This window comes from Nerophis ophidion, linkage group LG06 (assembly GCF_033978795.1).
Source record: "Nerophis ophidion isolate RoL-2023_Sa linkage group LG06, RoL_Noph_v1.0, whole genome shotgun sequence".
NCBI lineage: Eukaryota > Metazoa > Chordata > Actinopteri > Syngnathiformes > Syngnathidae > Nerophis > Nerophis ophidion.
Window position 1 is genome coordinate 19574669 of NC_084616.1, and position 23728 is coordinate 19598396.

At 40.4% G+C, this 23728-nt stretch overlaps 1 protein-coding gene across 2 annotated transcripts in view; it reads left to right on the top strand.

Annotated features, from left to right (window-relative positions):
- magi3a (membrane associated guanylate kinase, WW and PDZ domain containing 3a) overlaps positions 1-23728 on the top strand; it is a 232992-nt gene that overhangs the window by 192135 nt on the left and 17129 nt on the right. For both annotated transcript variants that reach the window (XM_061902945.1, XM_061902944.1), the window contains exons 9-15: positions 3656-3853; positions 10093-10680; positions 12431-12462; positions 14774-15053; positions 17686-17780; positions 17851-18043; positions 21758-21955. In XM_061902945.1, the coding sequence (XP_061758929.1) occupies positions 3656-3853; positions 10093-10680; positions 12431-12462; positions 14774-15053; positions 17686-17780; positions 17851-18043; positions 21758-21955 (1584 nt within the window). The remainder of the gene's footprint in view (positions 1-3655; positions 3854-10092; positions 10681-12430; positions 12463-14773; positions 15054-17685; positions 17781-17850; positions 18044-21757; positions 21956-23728) is intronic.

Genomic DNA, 23728 nt, shown 5'->3' on the forward strand with positions numbered 1-23728 from the left:
ATATATATATATATATATATATATATATATGTGTGTGAATATTAATCATGAAAAGCTGTTACTAGAGTACAGAAATGCTCATAAAAATATATATATATTGCACAGTTACAGGAATGTATACACTATCCTATGCTTACATTTCATTGTGCAAAATGGGAATGTTTTAGATAAAAAAATGTTTTTGTCATTTTCATTGGAAGTCACTTAAATTAGAAAATAATCCCATGAAAATAACTGCTGTCATTTGATTATCATGATAAAAGATTTTAACTTGTTATTAAGTCAGGTTTTGGGACAGGTGTGATACAGGTGTGGCCACAGTGTGTTCGCACTGTGCTCAGACACGTGAAATACTCTTCACCTTTTTTTCCCACCAAGAAGAAAAAAATATTTAGAGCGTTTTATCAAGCACATTTTTCTATTCATTTTGATTACATGTGTATCGCGGTATATATTGATATCCTTTTATTGCCTAGCCCGACGTGGTTATCATCCTTCCTGCTCTGCTGATGTAGTATTTGACAGGCCGATCGTCAGTCCGTGGCCCCTGGAGCGATAATGGTTTATTTTAACATGGCCGTAAAAATGCAACTGAGGGTTCTTTTCTCCCGCTCCCTAAAAAGACTGGCAGCAGTTAAAAGTGATATCGTTCTTCCGGGCATCGTGAAGTCAACGACGTGACCTTGTGCAGGCGGTGATATCAAGGAGTAGATCTCTGCGCGCGTGAGACGTAACATTAGTATTCTTTTCCTGCGGCGTCTTTGAGACGAAATGTCGTTGGTCGGCGCCTCCACCTGTCTCGTTAGGGAGCGTGAATAATGAGCTCATGGACGTGTCTTGTGGAAGGACGGCAGCAGACTTGTCATCCTGGCTTGTTCTAGAAGCACTGCGGGTGTCACACTGACCCTCAGGGACCCACTCCCTGCTCTCCATAGACTTCATTCGGTGTGTTGGAAGGCCTTTTGTACGGAAGTACTATTGTAGTAAAATGATGTGTGTGTGTGTGTGTGTGTGTGTGTGTGTGTGTGTGTGTGTGTGTGTGTGTGTGTGTGTGTGTGTGTGTGTGTGTGTGTGTGTGTGTGTAATCAGATCTCTGTATGTGTAATCAGATCTGTGTGTGAGATCAGTTCTGTATGCGTGTAATCAAATCTGTGTGTGTAATCAGTTGTGTGTGTACTCAGATCGGTGTGTGTGTAATCAGATATGTGTGTGTAATCTGATCTGTGTGTTTGTAATCAATTTTGTGTGTGTGCAATCAGATGTGTGTGTGTGTGTGTGTGTGTAATCAGATCTGTGTGTGTGTGTGTGTGTGTGTGTGTGTGTGTGTACAGATCTGTGTGTGTGTAATCGGATATGTGTGTGTAATCAGATCTGTGTGTAATCATATGTGTGTGTATAATCAGATCTTTGTGTAATCAGATTTGTGTGTGTGTATACAGATCTGTGTGTAATCATATAGGTGTGTGTAATTAGATCTGTGTGTGTGTGTGTAATCAGATCTGTGTTTGTGTAATCAGAAGGCGTTTGTGTACTCAGATCTGGGTGTGTCTTTTAAATTGTCCGTATTGTGACTTGACTGTGTAAAAAATGTATTTCTATTGCTGTGTGTGTGTGTGTGTGTGCATGCGTGCGTGTGTGTGTATGTGTGTGTGTGTGTCTGTAATCAGATCTCTGTATGTGTAATCAGATCTGTGTGTGTGTGTAATCAGATCTGTGTGTGAGATCAGTTCCGTATGCGTGTAATCAAATCTGTGTGTGTAATCAGTTGTGTGTGTACTCAGATCGGTGTGTGTAATCAGATCTGTGTGTGTGTGTGTTTAATCGGATCTGTGTGTGTAATCTGATCTGTGTGTATAATCTGATCTGTGTGTTTGTAATCAATTTTGTGTGTGTGCAATTAGATGTGTGTGTGTGTGTGTGTGTGTGTGCGTGTGTGTGTGTAATCAGATATGTGTGTGTGTGTGTGTAAAGATCTGTGTGTGTGTAATCGGATATGTGTGTGTAATCAGATCTGTGTGTAATCATATGTGTGTGTATAATCAGATCTTTGTGTAATCAGATTTGTGTGCGTGTATACAGATCTGTGTGTAATCAGATATGTGTGTGTAATTAGATCTGTGTGTGTGTGTGTGTGTGTAATCAGATCTGTGTTTGTGTAATCAGAAGGCGTGTGTGTACTCAGATCTGGGTGTGTCTTTTAAATTGTCCGTATTATGACTTGACTGTGTAAAAAATGTATTTCTATTGCTGTGTGTGTGTGTGTTTGTGTGCGTGTGCGTGTGTGCGTGTGTGTGTGTGTGCGTTATTTAGTGTGAAGCACTAATCAAATGACTAATCATGTGAGGACACGGAGGCCGAAACGGTTGTTTCCTCGGGTTCCTCTGGTAACAGTTTTTATACTTGCAAATCGCTTTTTTTAAATCAATAATTTATTATGAAGAATTTAATTTTTTTTTAACTTGCAAATCATTATTTTATTCGAAGAAAATTGTTTTTTACACTTGCAATTTTTTTTTTAATTGAAGACAAATGTTTTTTATACTTGAAAATATTTATTTTTTTAATAAAATCAAAGTTTTTTACACATGCAAATTGTTTTTTAATCAAGAAAAAGTGTTTTTAATTGCAAATTGTTTTTTTAATTGAAGAAAATTGTTTTTACACTTGCGAATTGTTTTTTTATTTATTTTTTTTTTATAAAGAAAATTGTTAAAACATGTTTGTGGAGTTCTGCAGTCGTTTGCCTTGTTAGAAGTTAATTTCCAACATGTATTAAATTAGAAAGACATTTATCAGAGCAGTTGACCTATTTTATGGAGGAATGTAGTTAATCATAGAACTGGCATGCAATGTTATCAAAAAAAGTATTGATTTTAAATCGCGAATCAATTCTCGTTAGCCCCAAGAATTGAATCGAATCATGTGGTGCCCAAAGAAAATAGCCAAATCACATTAAGATAAGCTCTTAAAAATCAAGAATATGTAAGAAATTATTCATCAAGTGTAAGAAAATAGTGCAAAGGGTGGAAATGTAAACATAGAGAAACCTGAGAACTATTTCCTGCAAAGAAATAACGTCTGTGTAACATTATTTTGTCCTGTTATTCTTAGTTAGCTATAGAAAGGAATTTTTGTTTTTCAGTAATTGTTTAAATATTATTATTATTATATTGGTCGATATCAATGATTATTGACATTTTTTATGACCTACGGAAAATAAGGAGCAGGAGAAAAATATATTTTATTAGAAATGTAACTTCCTGTGATTATAATCCCTCAGCTATCAAGGCAGAAAGGAAATGTCAAAACAGGCATGGAAAACACAAAAAAAATGTCAAAAAAAATAGTAAAATCCCATTGAACACTTAACAATAAGCTCTTAAAATTAAGGAATATGTAAGAAATACTTAACAACACGTTCGAAAAGGATAATCCTACCTCTTTGCTACTTTTCAGCAATTACTAAGACATATATCCACTTCCTGTTCCTAATTGTACATCAGTGTCATCGTGCATTCTAATGACAACACTTCTCTTCATAAATACTGAAGTCATTTATGATTCTCTTAACGAGATGAATAAGATCTTCTTTTGCAAAAGTTTGTGATGTTTTTCACCGTTTTCTCGTACTCACCTGTCCGTGAATTTCCCGCAGAGGAGCCGGCTCAGGGAGGGCGGGGCTTCACGCGGGACCCGTCCCAGCTGCGGGGCGTCCTCCTTCACACCACGCTGCGGAAGAGCCCTCAGGGCTTCGGCTTCACCATCATCGGAGGAGACCGCCCGGACGAGTTCCTCCAGGTCAAAAACATCCTCCTGGATGGGCCTGCTGCGCACGACAAGAAGATCGCCTCAGGTACGAGTCCTCCTGGTAACATTTTGGTCCTCTCTGATCCATCAAGTGACCACAAAACCCAAAGACGTAAAAATAAAAATAAAATCACATTTTTTCCATTTTGAGTCGAAATGGTTTAAATTAAGAATATTTGTGGTATTATTTTCCTAGCCGATAAAGGTAACATCCTGATTTGAGAAGAACCGCTCTGAACACCGGAAAAAAGGTCGTCTCAATTTAATAGTGATATCAGCAAAGCGTCATCAAAAAACAAGTATAAATGATATGTCCTTGCATGTAAATGTCTGATATCATGTGCGATACAAGCGGTCCTGCAGAGTGTTTACCTGTGTGATATCGTGTGCGATACAAGCGGTCTTGCAGAGTGTTTACCTGTGTGTGTGTGTGTGATATCGTGTGTACGATATAGCGGTCCTGCAGAGTGTTTACTTGTGTGTGATATTGTTTGCGATGCAAGCGGTCCTGCCGAGTGTTTACTTGTGTGGGATATAATGTGCGATACAAGTGGTCCTGCAGAGTGTTTACTTGTTTGATATCATGTGCGATACAAGCGGTCCTGCAAAGTGTCTACTTTCGTGTGATATCATGTGAGGTTCAAGCTGCCCTGCAGAGTGTTTACGTTTGTGTGATATAATTTGCGATACAAGCGGTCCTGCAGAGTGTTTACTTGTGTGTGATATTGTTTGAGATACAAGCGGTCCTGCCGAGTGTTTACTTGTGTGTGATATAATGTGCGATACAAGCGGTCCTGCAAAGTGTTTACTTGTGTGTGATATTGTTTGCGATACAAGCCGTCCTGCAGTGTTTACTTGTGTTTGATATAATGTGCGATACAAGCGGTCCTGCAGAGTGTCTACTTTAGTGTGATATCATGTGCGATACAAGGACTCTTGCAGAGTGTTTAGTTATGTGTCATGTCATGTGCGATACAGGTGGTCGTGTAGAGTGTTTACTTGTGTGTGATATCATGTGCGATACAAGCGGTCCTGCAGAGTGTTTACTTGTGTGTGATATTGTTTGCGATACAAGCGGTCCTGAAGAGTGTTTACTTGTGCGTGATATTGTTTGCGATACAAGCAGTCCTGCATGGTGTCTACTTGCTTCTGATATCATGTGCGATACAAGCAGTCATGCAGAGTGTTAAAAGTGCGATACAAGCGGTCCTGCAGAGTGTTTAATTATGTGTGATATCGTTTGCGATACAAGCGGTCGTGCAGAGTGTTTACTTGTGTGTGGTATCATGTTGGATGCAAGCGGTCCTGCAGAGTGTTAAAAGTGCGATACAAGCGGTCCTGCAGAGTGTTTACTTATGTGTGATATCGTTTGCGATACAAGCGGTCGTGCAGAGTGTTTACTTGTGTGTGGTATCATGTTGGATGCAAGCGGTCCTGCAGAGTGTCTACTTGCGTTTTATATCATGTGCAATACAAGCAGTCATGCAGAGGGTTTACTTGTGTGTGATTTCATGTGTGATACGAGGACTCTTGCAGAGTGTTTAGTTATGTGTCATGTGCGATACAAGTGGTCGTGTAGAGTTTTTACTTGTCTGTGATATCATATGCGATACAAGCAGTCCTGCAGAGTGTTTACTTGTGTGTGATATCATGCGCAATACAAGCGGTCCTGCAGAGTATCTACTTGCGTGTGATATCATGTGCGATGCAAGCGGTCCTGGAGTGTCTACTTGCGTGTGATATCATGTGTGATACAAGCAGTCATGCAGAGTGTTTATTTGCGTGCGATATCATGTGCGATGAAAGCGGTCCTGCAGAGTGTTTACTTGCGTGTGATATCATGTGCGATACAAGCGGTTCTGCAGAGTGTTTACTTGTGTGTGATATCGTTTGCGTTACAAGCGGTCCTGCAGAGTGTGTATTTGTGTGGGATATCATGTGCGATACAAGCTGTCCTGCAGAGTCTTTACTTGTGTGTGATGTCGTTTGCGATACAAGCGGTCCTGCAGCATGTTTACTTGTGTGTGATATCATGTGCAGTACAAGCAAGCCTGCAGAGTGTTCACTTGCGTGTGATATCATGTGCGATACAAGCAGTCCTGCAAAGTGTTTACTTGTACAAAGCTGACAGACAGATAACATCCGAATATCCTCCAATAAGCACACAATGTATCCATTTTATTAAAGTAATTTGCAAAAGGTAAACATGCTAAGCTAAAGGCTACTAGGAGTTAGCAGCTACACCACAGCTAAGCACACAATGTCACACAGCCTAGACATAGTTGATAATCATTAAGCAATAAAAGGTGACATTTGTCAACATAAACAAGTATGAAATAATTATAGTTGCACATACTAAGTCTCCAAGGCATATCAGAAAAGTATCCAGTAACAAAATCTATTGTGACCATAAAAGGTCACAATATATTTCATATATATTAAGGAATGGTTTTATTTGGTGGTTAATAACAAGTGGTCACTTTATTTGCATCTTGAGGATACAGCATGCAGTCTCATTAGGGACCCTAGCGCCGGTGGAATCTGCTTCGATAAGGAAAACCTGATCAGAGTTTGTCAGAGAATATTATTGATCGCGTGGAAGGTCAGCCAGCCGGGGAGCAATTTAGCCCCCGCTGCGGACTAATAAATCAGCCGCGTGCTGCTGCCCCCTCGTACAGAATGATGTACAGTATCTCTGCAGGGATGGCAATGTTATGATTATTAATCCCAATGTATTGATTACACAAACCTTTCAAAACAAAGGCTTCTAATTCAGCCGCTGATATATTGTGTCATTTCCACTTTTATGTATTGTTCATCTACTTGTTTATTTGAACATCTTCTATCTACAGTAATAAACAGGTGTTCTTCTGTTGTGCCGATACTTTAGTCTTGAGTGATACTACCACTGGGGGTATCGATCTACAGCAGGGAACAGATTCATGTTGCCCATTCCTGGGTGGGTCTCGTGCGTAGAGGAGGAACGGGAAGTAATCGTTTTGCAATTTAGTCTGCTGAAAATGATGGAAAGTGCCACTCTACATCGCAAATGACGTCATAGCGCGTGTGATATTATACGCGATAAAAGTGGTCCTGCAGAGTGTTTAGTTGTGCGTGATATCATATGTTATTCAAGTGGTTCTGCAGAGTGTTTAGTTGTGTGTGATATCATGTGCAATACAAGCGGTCCTGCAGAGTGTTTACTTGCGTGTGATAGCATGTGCTATTCAAGTGGTCCTGCGACATGTTTACTTGTGTGTGATATCATATGCGATACAAGAAGTCCTGCGGCATGTTTACTTGTATGTGATATAATGTGTGATACAAGCAGTCCTGCAGAGTGTTTACTTGCATGTGATATCATGTGCGATACGAGCGGTCCTGCAGAGTATTTTACTTGTGTGTGATATCATGTGCGATACAAGCGGTCCCACAGCATTTTTACCTGTGTGTGATATAATGTGCGATACGAGCGGTCCTGCAGAGTATTTTACTTGTGTGTGATATCATCTGCGATACAAGCGGTCCCACAGCATTTTTACCTGTTTGTGATATAATGTGCGATACAAAGAGTCCTGCAGAGTGTTTACTTGTGTGTGATTTCATGTGCGATACAAGTGGTCCGGCAGCGTGTTTACTTGCATTTGATGTCCTGTGCGATACAAGCAGTCCTATAGAGTGTTTACTTGTGTGTGATATCATGTGCGATGCAAGCGGTCCTGCAGAGTGTTTACTTGTGTGTGACATCATGTGCGATGCAAGCGGTCCTATACTATTTTTACTTTTGACGCTTGAATCAGTAACTCTGTCTAGTAGTACGCCAAAAATGACTTGATTAATGTACAGTGTTTTACGTTCCTGCAAACAAACACAGTGTTACTGTTCAAACTGTGTGTAATGTGACAGAGGCCAAACGTACTAAATGTACTTGTTAAACAAAACTTTTATCTTGTTTTTAATTCATGTTTTGGCCTTTTATGTTGGTCATTTTTTAGGTACAGTGTTTTATTTTCCTATATTCCAACACAGTGTTACCGTTCAAACAATGTGTAATGTTCCAATAGGATAAATACCTGTTAAATAAAACCTCCGCCTTGTTTTTGATGAATGCTTAGTCCTACTGCGCTACTGCTTGAGGTGACATAGGTCGACTTGTGTCGCCCAGGCGACGTGATCGTTGACATAATGTGCGATACAAAGAGTCCTGAAGAGTGTTTACTTGTATATGATATCATATGTTATACAAGTAGTCCAGCAGCGTGTTTACTTGTGTGTGATATCATGTGCGATACAAGCGGTCCTGCAGCGTGTTTACTTGTCTGTGATTTCATGTGCGATACAAGCGTCCCTGCAGAGTGTTTACTTGTGTGTGATTTCATGTGCGATACAAGCGTCACTGCAGAGTGTTTACTTGTGTGCGATTTCATGTGCGATACAAGCGGTCCGGCAGCGTGTTTACTTGCGTTTGATGTCCTGTGCGATACAAGCAGTCCTGCAGAGTGTTTACTTGTGTGTGATATCATGTGCGATACAAGCGGTCCTGCAGTGTTTTTACTTGTGTGTGATATAATGTGCGATACAAAGAGTCCTGCAGTGTGTTTACCTGTGTGTGATATAATGTGCAATACAAGCGGTCCGGCAGAGTGTTTCACTTGTGTGTGATATCATGTGCGATACAAGCGGTCCTGCGGCATGTTTACTTGTGTGTGATTTCATGTGCGATACAAGCGGTCCTGCAGAGTGTTTACTTGTGTGTGATATCATGTGCGATGCAAGCGGTCCTATACTATTTTTACTTTTGACGCTTGAATCCCAAACTGTGGTACATGTACTATTAACTCTGTCTAATGGTACGCTACAAATTACTTGTTTGATGTACAGTGTTTTAAGTTCCTGCAAACAAGCACAGTGTTACTGTTCAAACTTTGTGTGATGTGACAGAGGCCAGACGTACTAAATGTACTTGTTAAACAAAACCTCTATCTTGTTTTTAATTAATGCTTTGGCCTAATATGTTGGTAATTTTTTAGGTACTGTGTTTTATTTTCCTATATTCCAACACAGTGTTACCGTTCAAACTATGTGTAATGTTCCAATAGGAAAATACATGTTAAATAAAACCTCCGCCTTGTTTTTGATGAATGCTTAGTCCTACTGCGCTACTGCTTGAGGTGACAGAGGTCGACTTGTGTCCCCCAGGCGACGTGATCGTCGACATAATGTGCGATACAAAGAGTCCTGCAGAGTGTTTACTTGTATGTGATATCATATGTTATACAAGTGGTCCTGCAGCGTGTTTACTTGTGTGTGAGATAATGTGCGATACAAGCAGTCTGGCAGAGTGTTTCACTTGTGTGTGATATCATGTGCGATACAAGCGGTCCTGCAGCAAGTTTACTTGTGTGTGATTTCATGTGCGATACAAGCGGTCCTGCAGCGTGTTTACTTGTGTGTGATGTCCCCTGTGATACAAGGGGTCTGGCAGAGTGTTTCATTTGTGTGTGATATCATGTGCGATACAAGCGGTCCTGCAGCGTTTTTACTTGTGTGTGATATAATGTGCGATACAAAGAGTCCTGCAAAGTGTTTACTTGTGTGTGATTTCATGTGCGATACAAGCGTCCCTTCAGACTGTTTACTTGTGTGTGATTTCATGTGCGATACAAGCAGTCTGGCAGCGTGTTTACTTGCGTGAGATGTCCTCTGTGATACAAGCGGTCCTGCAGAATGTTTACTTGAGTGTGATATCATGTGCGATACAAGCGGTCCTGCAGAGTGTTTACGTGTGTGTGATATATTGTGCGATGCAAGCAATCCTGCAGAGTGTTTACTTGTGTGTGATATCACGTGCGATGCAAGCGGTCCTATATTATTTTTACTTTTGACGCTTGAATCTCAAACTGTGGTACATGTACCATTAGCTCTGTCTAGTGGTACACCAAAAATGACTTGATTAATGTACAGTGTTTTAAGTTCCTGCAAACAAACACAGTGTTACTGTTCAAACTGTGTGTGATGTGACAGAGGCCAGACGTACTAAATGTACTTGTTAAAAAAAACCTCTATCTTGTTTTTAATTAATGCTTTGGCCTAATATGTTGGTCATTTTTTAGCTACGGTGTTTTATTTTCCTATATTCCAACACAATGTTACCGTTCAAACTATGTGTAATGTTCTAAAACACAAAAAAAACCTGTTAAATAAGATATTTGCCTTGTTTTTGATGAATGTTTAGTCCTACTGCGCTACTGCTTGAGGTGACAGAGGTCGACTTGTGTCCCCCAGGCGACGTGATCGTCGACATCAACCGCACCTGCGTCCTGGGGAAGACGCATGCGGACGTGGTGCAGATGTTCCAGTCCATCCCCGTCAACCAGTACGTGGACATGGTCCTGTGCCGCGGGTACCCGCTGCCCGAGGACTCCGGCAGCGGCGAGGACGCGTCTAAGGACTCTTCTCCCGCCGCGTCCACGCCTCAGGACCCTTACCACAAGGTCCAGGAGGCGGGGACCCTGCCTCGACAGACCGCCGCCGTGCCCCCCCTGGCCAACGGGGGGCGCCACCACCACCACCACCACCACCACCACCACCACCACCAGGACGGCCCGGATCCAACGCTGCTCCAGCCCGAGCTGGTGGGCGTGTCCCTGCTGAAAGGTCCCGGGGGGTTCGGCTTCGCTATCGCCGACTGCCCGCTGGGCCAGAAGGTGAAGATGATCCTGGACGCCCAGTGGTGCCGGGGGCTGCTGAAGGGCGACGTCATCAAGGAGATCAACAGACAGAACGTGCAGACGCTGAGCCACTCGCAGGTGGTGGACATCCTCAAAGACTTTCCCGTGGGCAGTGAGGTCAACGTCCTGGTGCTCCGTGGAGGTGAGCTGTTAAAAAAAAAAAAAACACGCTAAAACACGGGTCACCAACGCGGTGCCCGCGGGCACCAGGTAGCCTGTAAGGACCAGATGAGTAGCCAGGCTGGGCTGTTCTAAAAATACCTCAAATAGCAACACTTACCAGTGAGCTGCCTCTATTTTTAACGTTTGATTTCTTTACTAGCAAGCTGGTCTCGCTTCGCTTGACATTTTTAATTCTAAGAAAAACAAAACTCAAATAGAATTTGAAAATCCAAGAAAATATTTTATAGACTTGGTCTTCACTCGTTTAAATAGATGTATTATTTTTTTTACTTTGGTTCCTATAACTTTCAGAAAGACAATTTTAGAGAAAAAATACAACCATAAAAATTATTCTAGGATTGTTAAACACATATACCTTTTTTAACTTTTAATATCCTTCCTCTTCTTTCCTGAAAATTTAAATCAATGTGAAATCAAGTAAAATTATTTATTTTTATTGTATAGAATAATAAATACATTTTAATTTAATATTTCATTTTAGCTTCTGTTTTTTCGACGAATAATATTTGTGAAATATTTCTTCAAACTTATTATGATTAAAATTCAAAAGAATTATTCTGGCAAATCTAGAAAATCTGTAGAATCAAATTTAAATCCTATTTTAAAGTATTTAGAATTTCTTTTAACATTTTTATTCTGGAAAATCTAGAAGAAATAATGATTTGTCTTTGTTAGAAATATAGCTTGGTCCAATTTGTTACATATTCTAACAAAGTGCAGATTGGATTTTAACCTATTTAAAACATGACATCAAAATTCTAAAATTAATCTGAATCTTAAACTTATTTTACTTGTGAGTGATATCATATGCGATACAAGCAGTCCTGCAGAGTGTTTACTTGTGTGTGATTTCATGCGCGATACAAGCGACCCTGCAGAGTGTTTACTTGTGTGTGATATCAGGTGCGATACAAGCGGTCTTGCAGAGTGTTTATTTGCGTGTGATATCATGTTTGATACAAGCAGTCATGCAGAGTGTTTACTTGTGCGTGATATCTTGTGCGATACAAGCAGTCCTGCAGAGTGTTTACTTGTGTGTGATATCGTGCGATACAAGCAGGCTTGCAGAGTATTTACTTGTGTGTGATTTCATGCGCGATACAAACAGCCCTGTTCTGTGTTTACTTGTGTGTGACTTCATGTGCGATACAAGCGACCATGCAGAGTGTTTACTTGTGTGTGATATCAGGTGCGACACAAGCAGTCCTGCAGAGTGTTTACTTGTGTGTGATTTCATGTGCGATACAAGCGGTCTTGCAGAGTGTTTACTTGTGTGTGATATCATGTGCGATGCAAGCAGTTCTGCAGATTGTTTACTTGCGTGTGATATCATGTGCGATACAAGCGGTCCTGCAGTGTGTTTTCTTGTGTGGTCCTGTATTAGTATGTCTTCTGATTGACAAACAAGGACAAGTCTGTCTCCTGATTGGACAGCGAGGGCAGGTGTTTCTCCAAACTGACAACTATAAATAATTATGTCTCCTGATTGACAATCAGGCACAGGTGAGGTAACCAGCACTCTGGGCAAAGGCCATCAACACAGGCCATAACAGGAAGTGTAGACTGAAAATAAGAGCGCTGGACAGGAAGTAGAACTAAAACACAAACAAGTTATAAACAGCCATGCAAGAAGATGACACAAAATACTAATGTAGGTATAAAAACATTTTCAGCTTCTAATTTATTTACTTGTTTCTCTCTGCTTCTAGGTCAGACATCGCCTGTGAAATCATTGAAACCGGTAAGTACATACTTCCGTAATGCATAATTATACATATCTCTTTTTAATGCTACACAGTACGTATATCACACAAACATAACAAGGAGGATGAATTTTATCCACAAACTAAAACAACGACGACAACCTAAACAGTTGAGTACTCGCACCCACATAGAAGTCCCTCTGGTGCCCTCACAAACGATCAGAAATCACAAAAATCCTTAGCTTTGAAAACCATATTGGCCAGAAAAACAAGATTGCCGCACATTCAATACGGCTGCTGATCTGCATATAGAGGCCACTTTAATGCCACTTTTAGGATTTTGGCCATTTTTTGCATCCTTGTGTGAGCAGCGGTTATGTTTTTAGTGCATATTAATATCTCCATATGAAACAATGAATAACAAAACTCAAATTTTAGTTTGTACACATTGAACACAAAATAAAGTGATGTACAGTACGTACATCACACAAACATAACAAAGAGGATCAACTTTATGAACAAACGACAACAACCTGAACAGTTTGGTACGCGCACCCACACAGAAGTCCCTTTGGTGCCCTCACAAACGATCAGAAATCATAAACATCATTAACCTCTTAAGGCCCAAGCTGTTTGTTTACGTTTTTTTGTTTTGGTTTTTTTTCTCTTTGCTATTTGGGCCTGTTGGACCCTAATTATAATAAAAAACTAAAAATCATCTTTTGATATGATGTACTTAGTCCATAAGTACACAAATGTGTACTTCATGTGTAGGGACATGCAAATCTGTGTTTTTAACCTTTTTTTCTTTCAAAATTCCATTGTATGTTATACTCTTCTGACACCACCAGATTGCAGTATAAGTGTCCACATAAGTGGCCATAAGACCCCAATTCAGTAGTGTACACAATTTGGAAATAAGAGCTGAAAGGTGCTGTCCACGTATTTGGCCACTAAGGCCTTTAGAAGTTAACTTTGACAACCATGACATACCATAAGTCCCTTTGGTGCCCTCACAAACTATCAGAAATCATAAACATCATTAACCGCTTAAGGCCCAAGCTGTTTGTTTACGTTTTGTTTTTTTTATTTCTCTTTGCTATTTGGGCCTGTTGGACCCTAAAATTATCTTTTATTATGATGTACTTAGTCCATAAGTACACAAACGTGTACTTCATGTGTAGTGACATGCAAATCTGTGTTTTTACCCTTTTTTTTCCCAAATTCCATCGTATGTTATACTCTTCTGACACCACCAGATGTAAGTATAAGTGTCCACATAAGTGGCCAGAAGACCCCAATTCAGTAGTGTACACAATTTTGGAAATAAGAGCTAAAAGAAGGTGTCCACGTACCTGGCCACTAAGGCCTTTAGAGGTTAACTTTGACAACCATAACATACCATAAGTCCCTTTGGTGCCCTCACAAATGATCAGAAATCATAAACATCATTAACCGCTTAAGGCCCAAGCTGTTTGTTTATGTTTTTTGTTTTTTTTCTCTTTGCTATTTGGGCCTGTTGGACCCTAATTAGAATAAAAACTAAAAATCATTTTTATTTTTGATGTACTTAGTCCATAAGTACACACACGTGTACTTAATGTGGAGTGACATGCAAATCTGTATTTTTACTTTTTTTTTTTCCAAATTCCATTGTATGTTATACTCTTCTGACACCACCAAATGGCTGTATAAGTGTCCACATAAGTGGCCATAAGACCCCAATTCAGTAGTTTTCACAATTTTGGAAATAAGAGCTAAAAGTTGCTAATGCCTTTAGAGGTTAACTTTGACAACCATAACATACGCATAACATATGAATTTTATTAACAAACTAAAACAACGACGACAACCTAATCAGTCTAGTATGCGCACACACACAGAAGTCCCTCTGGTGCCCTCACAAACGATCAGAAATCACAAACATCCTTAACTTTGACAACCATAACATTCAAAACAGCTGCTTTAAAGTGGCCACTTTAATGCCACTTTTAAGATTTTTAAAAAGTGGAACCTCTATATACAAACTTCATCAGTCCTTGAGCGGGGTTTGTGTATGGAAGCATATTCCTTCATCAGAAACAATGTAAATATGAATAACTAAAGTCCGTATTTTAGTGAAGTTTTGTACAAAATAAAGTACTATACAGTATGTATATCACACAAACATAACAAGGTGGATCGACTGAACAGTCTAGTACATGCACCCACCCAGAAGTCCCTTTGGCGCCCTCACAAACAATCAGAAGTCACAAACAACGTTAAGTTTAACAACCATTTTGCTACAATAATAAATATTTTAAAAAAAGTAAAATCCACTTACTATCCTGTCTGGCTCTTCTGTTCCAGAGCACGGCGCCCACGCCTCAGCCGGCTTCCCAGCATGCATCGCAGCCGACGCTCCCGCCTGCCTCCCAGCCCGCCCCTCAGCACACGCCTCACCACAGCCACCCTTCGCCCGTCACGCAGCCGCAGCGACCGGAGCTAATCGACAGCGCCGAGGCTCCGGGCCACGCCGAGGTGCCCCCCAACCCGCTCTCCTTCCCCACCAACGTCGCTCGCTCGTCTTCACCCAAACCGGACGCTTCGGAACTCTACCTCAAGTCCAGGGCCATGGTGGATAGCCAGCGTACGTATCACTTCCTTGAGGGCATTTCATTAATAGAAACTACTATTTCAAGATCAAATAATTTAAAAGGATAAAATGATTTAAAAGGGGTTTTTTTATGCAATTTATTTATATATATTTAAATTTCACTTTGAGGGTCAACAAGTACTGCTTTGTGTAATTACGAGTTTGCTTGATAAATATCTGATACGAGGAATTATAGCGACAAACTGATAAATATAAAATATATAAACCAACATTTTCTGGGCTATTTTCTTCCTAAAAAAGGAGGGGGGAAAAAAACATCGTACTTCAACACATCATACCTTCTGAAAGCCGATAAACACTGAGATGGTTTCTATTATAGGTTCTGACCAGGTACCCATTAACGTCCGATACGGTATTTTGATCATTTTGTTGCACTTCACGTCCGGTTTGCGGACTCGGCACCGTATCAGTCGTGGAATTTCAAATTAGTGTTTTCCACGCCAAACAAAGCAAACATGCCTGATAAAAAAAAAATTTAACTTTTGAAAATGCGCTTGTTCGATGCTAATTTACACCGGATATGCCATACAAATGCTACGGATTAGCATTAGCGATTTTACATAGCGATTTCAACACATCTGAATTTGTAAATGCAAACTCCAACTAAGATGCACGTGTAAACGACTTTCCCTGTCGCCGCTCGGGTTCTATGGACCACTCAGGAAGGACATGATCGAGCAGGTTTGACTCTCGTTTATTTTTCAATAAAGACAGTTTCTTGCGCCTTCGCCGCTCCCGCTGCTCGCTCTCCGTGTCTCGCTCCTCATCTTTCGCGTCTTGCTTCCTGTTGCTCTCCAGCCACTGCTGCGGACTCTCCAACTCCTTCTGCCCCGATCTCTCCTCCTTCTCCCTCTCTTTTGCAGCGTAAGGAGAAATGTTAATCGTTTGCCGGTGCGCGATCCACACACCTGAATTAGATTGCGGCGTCGCTCCCGGCCTACTTGCCGCCATCCTTGGCAGGGCTCCAGCGTGCCCTTCTGCCTCACCACAGCACGTAACAATCAAACAGCTTGTGTGCAACAGGTACATTACTTAGAGTATTAACACTTTGTAGGACTCAACTTAATGGCAAAGACTACTTCCTAACTACGGAAACGCGTCTACGACAAACCGCGATAAATTCGTACTCATTGTGGTATGTTTGCATAGCCACTCAAAAAAAGAGAAATTATTGTTGATACACATCTGCCATCTACTGTCTCGGAATTGCAACTGCAGGCAAAAAACTAGGAAATATTTATTTAACGCTAACAATTGATAATAAGAAGTGTTATTATAAGAACAGTTATGATTACCTAACTTTTGTTACATTTAAAAAATGGGATTTTGTCATTAAAACAAATTAAGATTGGTATCTCTCCCAGGATTAACCGTGGCAAAAAAAAAAAAGAGAGAAGCGGCAGGTCAACTGGTCTGAAACAGAGTCTGTTTAAAGGCCAGGGTATACAGATGAGTTTTAAAGGGGGACTTAAATGCTTCTAACTGTTGCCGGTAGAACCTTCCAGAGTACTGAGTCCCGGATAGAAAACGCTCCAGAGCCCGCAGACTTTCTTTGGGCTCCGGGAATCAGTAGATTTGATGAACGCACAAGGACCAAAAATTGCTACCGTTGAGGAATCGGTGTTGAATCCCAGGTTTTGGAATATCGCTACAAAAAAGCTGCCATGAAGAACGGTGTGCACAAACTACACTTAAATCGATATTTAAAAAATAATAGACATAAACGAGTTATCGGTATCAAGAAGGGGACGGGGTGTGAGGGTTGGAATTGGGGGTTAAATCACCAAAAATTATTCCCGGGCGCGGCCACTGCTGCTGCTCACTGCTCCCCTCACCTCCCAGGGGGTCGATCAAGGGTGATGGGTCAAATGCAGAGAACGATTTTGCCACACCTCATGTGTGTGTGTGACAATCATTGGAACTTTAACTTTAGTAGTCCGTGGGCACGCGTATTGCGTATAAGCCTGGAAGTCTCTGCTCGGCGTTCACGGAACAGAATCAGCATTCCACGTGTCTTTGAAAAAAGGATTTTTCAGGGCGTCTTAGTTGTTGACAGGACGGCCGGGAGTTGGGACACTGGCGAAGGATTGCCTCTGGGTAGGCGAGCAGACACAAATCCAGCTCGGATTGTCCATTCTGGCTCTCAAATTGATGGTCATTTCGCCTCGCGGAGTAGAAAGCTTCTCCGAGAACTTGTCCAATTTGTGATTCAACTCCCAGGCGGCCAAAGTCAAGAGTTCCTGTGCCATGCATTTGGGCTTCCTTGAACACCTACCATCGTCATCCGAATGTGTCCATAGACCAGTGCAACCGTTAGTCCAATCAGCAGATGCGATGCCATCAAAGATAATCGTCGAGAAGACATTGGCAATCGAGTTGGGAGACCAGTTAATCAATTCCATGTTTCAGGCTTCGGGGGACCGAGCAAGAGAGAGGCGGTTAGAAAGTTAAGACCAAACCAGGACAAAGAGGCAAAGCAGGAAAGATAAGAGAAAGAGGGGGGGGATGTGTCCGCCTTCATTCAGAGCCAGAAGATAATTAATCCATGTAGAAGTATGTCAAATGAAAGATGTGTTTATTGTCAATATCTATTGTTGGTCTGCAGCTTTATACACCAAAGACTTGGACGTGTTCATCAAGAGGAACCAAGAGTCGGGCTTTGGCTTCCGAGTCCTCGGAGGCGAAGGCCCCGATCAACCGGTCAGTTCCATCCCACTTCACTTCCCAAACATATTTCTTAACAATCGCTCCGAAACACTTTTGTCCGCAGGTGTACATCGGCGCCATCGTCCCACTGGGCGCGGCCGAGAAGGACGGGCGCCTGCGGGCGGGTGACGAGCTGCTGTGTATAGACGGCGTGCCGGTGAAGGCCAAGTCCCACAAACAGGTCCTGGAGCTGATGACCAATGCTGCGCGGAACGGCCAAGTCCTGCTCACTGTGCGCAGGAAACTTTCCTACTCAGGTGGGGCTCCTGCATTGTTTACATCTGGGGAGCCCGAACATGGTCCACTGAGGGCCACAGACCGACAAATCAAGGGATTTCTGCGGCTGGTTTTGGTAGTTTCCACCCGCAAAACCAGGACAATCGACTAGAAAAATGCGAATTCGGTAGAAATGTATTGTGACAAAGCCAGACTGAAATGCTAACAAGATAGCGTCTAATAAAAAAAAAATAAAAATAAAAAAATGGCGGAAAAAAATCTAGCATGCTAACAGTACTGTGCTAACAAAAGTGTGCTTACAATTAGCAGTTGACCAAATTTGCAACCTTTATTCCGCTCATTTTCTCTCATTGTAGGTTAGTAGGTTGCATTGCCCATAGCAAGCCAATTTGGGTCATATATCAAAATATATGACTTAAATTGGGTTAAAAAAAATGCTAAATGTTAAAATGCTAACTGTAACGTGTGTCAAGTACCAAAATATATTAATTTGAGGTGTGTACCCCAAAAAATGATTTAAAATGCTAGGCTGCTAACGTCTGCATGCTTCAAGTACCAAAATAGGACTGAGGTGTATACCTACAGAATGAACGTAGAAAAAAGTTAACATCCTAGCGTTAGCAGGCTAGCAGTACTGTGCTAACATGCTAACAACAGCGTGCTCACAGTTAACATCAGTGAAATATCACAATATATGAGCTAAATTGGGTTAAAAAAAATTAGCATACTCATATTAACATATTAAAATGCTAACTGTAACATGTCTCTAGTACCAAAATATAATAATTTGAGGTGTGTTACGCCAAAAAAATGGTTTAAAATGCTAGCCTGCTAACGTTAGCATGCATCAAGTACCAAAATATGACTGAGGTGTATACCTACAAAATTAACGTAGAAAGCAGCTATTATTCTAACGTTAGCATGCTAACACTAATGTGCTAACATGCTAACAATAGTGTGATTACAGTTAACATCAGTGAAATATCGCATTATATGACCTAAATTTGGTTAAAACAAATCTAGCATGCTCATGTTAACATGTTCAAATGCTAACTGTAACGTGTGTCAAGTACCAAAATATAATAATTTAAGGTGTGTACCCCCAAAAAAATGGTTTAAAATGCTAGCCTGCTAACGTTAGCATGTATCAAGTACCAAAATATGACTGAGGTGTTTACCTACAAAATGAACATAAAAAAAAGGTAGCATTCTAACGTTAGCAAGCTAGCAGTACTGTGCTAACATGCTAACAATAGCGTGCTCACAGTAAACATCAGTGAAATATCACAATATATGACCAAAATTGGGTTAAAAAAATCTAGCATGCTCATGTTAACATGTTAAAATGCTAACTGTAACATGTCTCAAGTACCAAAATGTATTCATTTTAGGTGTGTACCCCAAAAATTGGTTTAAAAATGCTAGGCTACAAATGTTAGCATGCATCAAGTACCAAAATATGACTGAGGTGTATACTTACAAAATGAACGTAGAAAAAAGCTAGCATTTTAACATTAGCAAGCTAGCGGCACTGTGCTAAAATGCTAACGATAGTCTTCTTATAGTTGACATCAGTGAAATATCACCATATATGACCAAAATTGGCTCAAAAAAATCTAGCATGCTCATGTTAACACGTTAAAATGCTAATTGTAACGTGTGTCAAGTACCAAAATACAATTATTTGAGGTGTGTAACCCCAAAAAAATGGTTTAAAATGCTGACCTGCTAACGTTAGCATGCATCAAGTACCAAAATGTGACTGAGGTGTATACCTAGAAAATGAACGTAGAAAAAAGGTTTTATTCTAATATCAGCATGCTAGCAGTACTATGCTAACATGCTAACGATAGCCTGCTTACAGTTAAGATTATTGGAATATCACAATATATGACCAAAATTGGGTTAAAAACAAATCTAGCATGCTCATGTTAACATGTTAAAATTCAAGTACCGAAATATGACTGAGGTGTATACCCACAAAACGAACGTGGAAAAAAGTTAGCATTCTAACGTTAGCATGCTAGCAGTACTGTGCCAACATGCTAACAATGGCCTGCTTACAGTTAAGGTATCACAATATATGACCTTAATAGGGTTAAAAAATTTAAAAGTCTAATATTTGGTGTGAAGTAATTGGAAGCTCAAATATGTCAATAATTCATAACAACACTGATTTTGATTCATTATTATTTTTTGGTGAAAAATGACAGCTACAAAATATACTTACACCAAAGGTCTAAAGGGCCTCCAATCATATTGATTGATTGATTGTTAGATACTTTTATCGGTGGATTGCACAGTTCAGTACATATTCCGTACAATTGACCACTAAATAGTAACACCCCAATAAGTTTTTCAACTTGTTTAAGTCGGGGTCCACGTTAATCAATTCATGATAAAAGTGTTAAAAGATAAATCATACATAAATATATAATATTTTTACTTTCAACACCATATAATAAATGTTTTTGTTTTTTAGGTACCGCTATGTCCCTTTGGTACAATGGGACTGAGGACCCTATTGTATTTGTAAGGTGCAAAAGCCATTTATCAACAACATCCAGAAACGCAGATCTATAATTTCACCCCCTTAACATGCTATAAAACTCACCAAATTTTACACACACATCAGGACTGGCAAAAATTGCCATCTCATAAAAAACCAAACCTTAAAAATTTAAATTGCGCTCTAGCGCCCCCTATGAAAAAACACAGACAAAAGTGCTTGTAACTTCTGTTAGGAATGTCGTACAGACATGAAACAAAAACCTCTATGTAGGTCTGACTTAGACCAGGGCTTGAGTTGCGGCGGCAGCAGCCAAAGGCGGACCCGACCAACGCTGCTTGCAGCTTTAATTATTATTATTATTATTATTCTTTATTATTCCGCACCTTCGCGCTGTAATTTGACCTCCTTCACATGCTTCAAAACTCACCAAATTTTGCACACACATCCATATGTCAAACCATCCCATCTTATAAAAACACCAAACCCCAAAAATCAAAATTGTGCTCTAGCGCCTCCTAGGAAAAAACACAGACAAATCTGCTTGTAACTTCCGTTAGGAATGTCGTACAGTCATGAAACAAAAACCTCTACGTAGGTCTTACTTAGATCTAGATTTCATTCACTCAATTCCTTCAGCAAAAATCAACAGGAAGTAGGCAAAAACCCCTTCAAAACAAAATTTTCCTAAAAAAAAGTAATTTTTGACCCCCTTAAAATGCTTCAAAACTCACCAAACTGGACACACATCAGGACTGGCGAAAATTGCGATCTAATAAAAAAAAACAACCCAAAACTCAAAATTGCGCTCTAGCGCCCCCTAGGAATAAAACACAGACAAAACAGAGCCTTCAAAGAACCGCTGCGCTCATGCTGCTAAGAAGCATATATCTCTATTGTATTTCGCCCTCGTGTGAAATATTTGTTAAGATGTCTTCCGGCTAGCTAACGCTTATCCTGGCTTGGGCCGCGGGGGCAGCAGCCAAAGTTGGTCCCGTCCATCGCTGTTTGCAGCTTTAATTTTAAATAGCAGTTTTAAAGAAAGAAAAAAAAAAGCAAGCATGGCAGTTTTGTGTTATTCGTGTCAACATTGCTACTTTTAATTGTGACATTTCACCTGTTTGCTCTTAATTACAACAGTCATGTGTTTATTCCAGTTTTTAAAAAAAAAGATAATTCGCCGTACTTGTGTGTGCAAAAAGCAAATGATGTGTTTGTGTGTCAGACGGCGGTGGAAGGGAGGACGATGGCGGCCGGCAGGTATCTACAGACGTTGTCAGCATCTCTCCGAAGACGCCTCGGGGGGAAGCGCTGAAGGCCCATCCTTCTCGTCAGGAGTCCTTCGATGTCACGCTGCAGCGCAGAGACAACGAAGGCTTCGGCTTCGTCATCCTCACCTCCAAGAACAAGCCCCCACCTGGAGGTTAGATTCCTGTTTTGCTATTTTCTTACGTTTTTGGTTTTTTTGAGGCAGTCATTGGCGTGTCTGACACGTACTGATCGTGCACACGTCTTCCTGTCAGGGCAAGAAGCTGTGAAATGGTGCGAGAGCGGGGTCTGTTTTGGATTTTTTTTTTCTATTTCATAAAGAAAAGTCCGAAGAAAGCTTAAGTCTTTTAAGTAGAGTGGAAACTCTCCATCTACTAACATTATTGTAAACCTGAATAACTGGTTTTAGTGAAAACTGCACATTTTGATATATATATACAGTGGGGCAAAAAAGTATTTAGTCAGCCACCGATTGTGCAAGTTCTCCCACTTAAAATGATGACAGAGGTCTGTAATTTTCATCATAGGTACACTTCAACTGTGAGAGACAGAATGTGAAAAAAATATCCAGGAATTCATGTTTTAGGATTTTTAAAGAATTTTTTTGTAAATTATGGTGGAAAATAAGTCAACCATTCAAAGCTCTCTCTGATGGAAGGAGGTTTTGGCTCAAAATCTCACGATACATGGCCCCATTCATTCTTTCCTTAACACGGATCAATCGTCCTGTCCCCTTAGCAGAAAAACAGCCCCAAAGCATGATGTTTCCACCCCCATGCTTCACAGTAGGTATGGTGTTCTTGGGATGCAACTCAGTATTCTTCTTCCTCCAAACACAACGAGTTGAGTTTATACCAAAAAGTTATATTTTGGTTTCATCTGACTACATGACATTCTCCCAATCCTCTGCTGTATCATCCATGTATCATTTTTGGTATAAACTCATACCGTAGCATATATGATATTGTAGCAGATATAATACTGTAGAACATATGTTACTGTAGCATGTAATACTGTAGCATATATGATATTGTAGCAGGTATAATACTGTAGCACAGTGGTCCCCAACCACCGGGCCGTGGCCCGTTTGGTACCGGGCCGCAGAAGAATTTTTTATTAATTTTTATTTTAAAAAAGTATATATATATATATATATATATATATATATATATATATATATATATACAGTAGGTATGGTGTTCTTGGGATGCAACTCAGTATTCTTCTTCCTCCAAACACGACGAGTTTAGTTCTGTATTGGTTTCATCCGACCACATGACATTCTCCCAATCCTCTGCTGTATCATCCATGTATCCACTATGGTATAAACTCAACTCCTCGTGTTTGGAGGAAGAATAATACTGAGTTGCATCCCAAGAACACCCAACCTACTGTGAAGCATGGGGGTGGAAACATCATGTTTTGGGGCTGTTTTTCTGCTAAGGGGACAGGATGATTGATCCGTGTTAAGGAAAGAATGAATGGGGCCATGTATCGTGAGATTTGGAGCCAAAACCTCCTTCCATCAGTGAAAGCTTTGAATGGTTGACCAAATACTTATTTTCCACCATAATTTACAAATAAATTCTTTAAAATTCCTACAATGTGAATTCCTTGATTTTTTTTTCACATTCTGTCTCTCACAGTTGAAGTGTACCTATGATGAAAATTACAGACCTCTGTCATCATTTTAAGTGGGAGAACTTGCACAATCGTTGGCTGACTAAATACTTTTTTGTCCCACTTTATATTCACGCTTACATAGGTCTGGTGATAATATTTCCCTTTAAGTCGGCAGCTGCTTATCATAGAAAAAGCATTGGTGGCTGCTTACCGTAGTTGCCAGACCTGTTGTGGCTCAATATTGGTCCATATATAAGGCGCACCGGATTATAAGGCGCACGGTCAGTTTTTGAGAACATTTGAG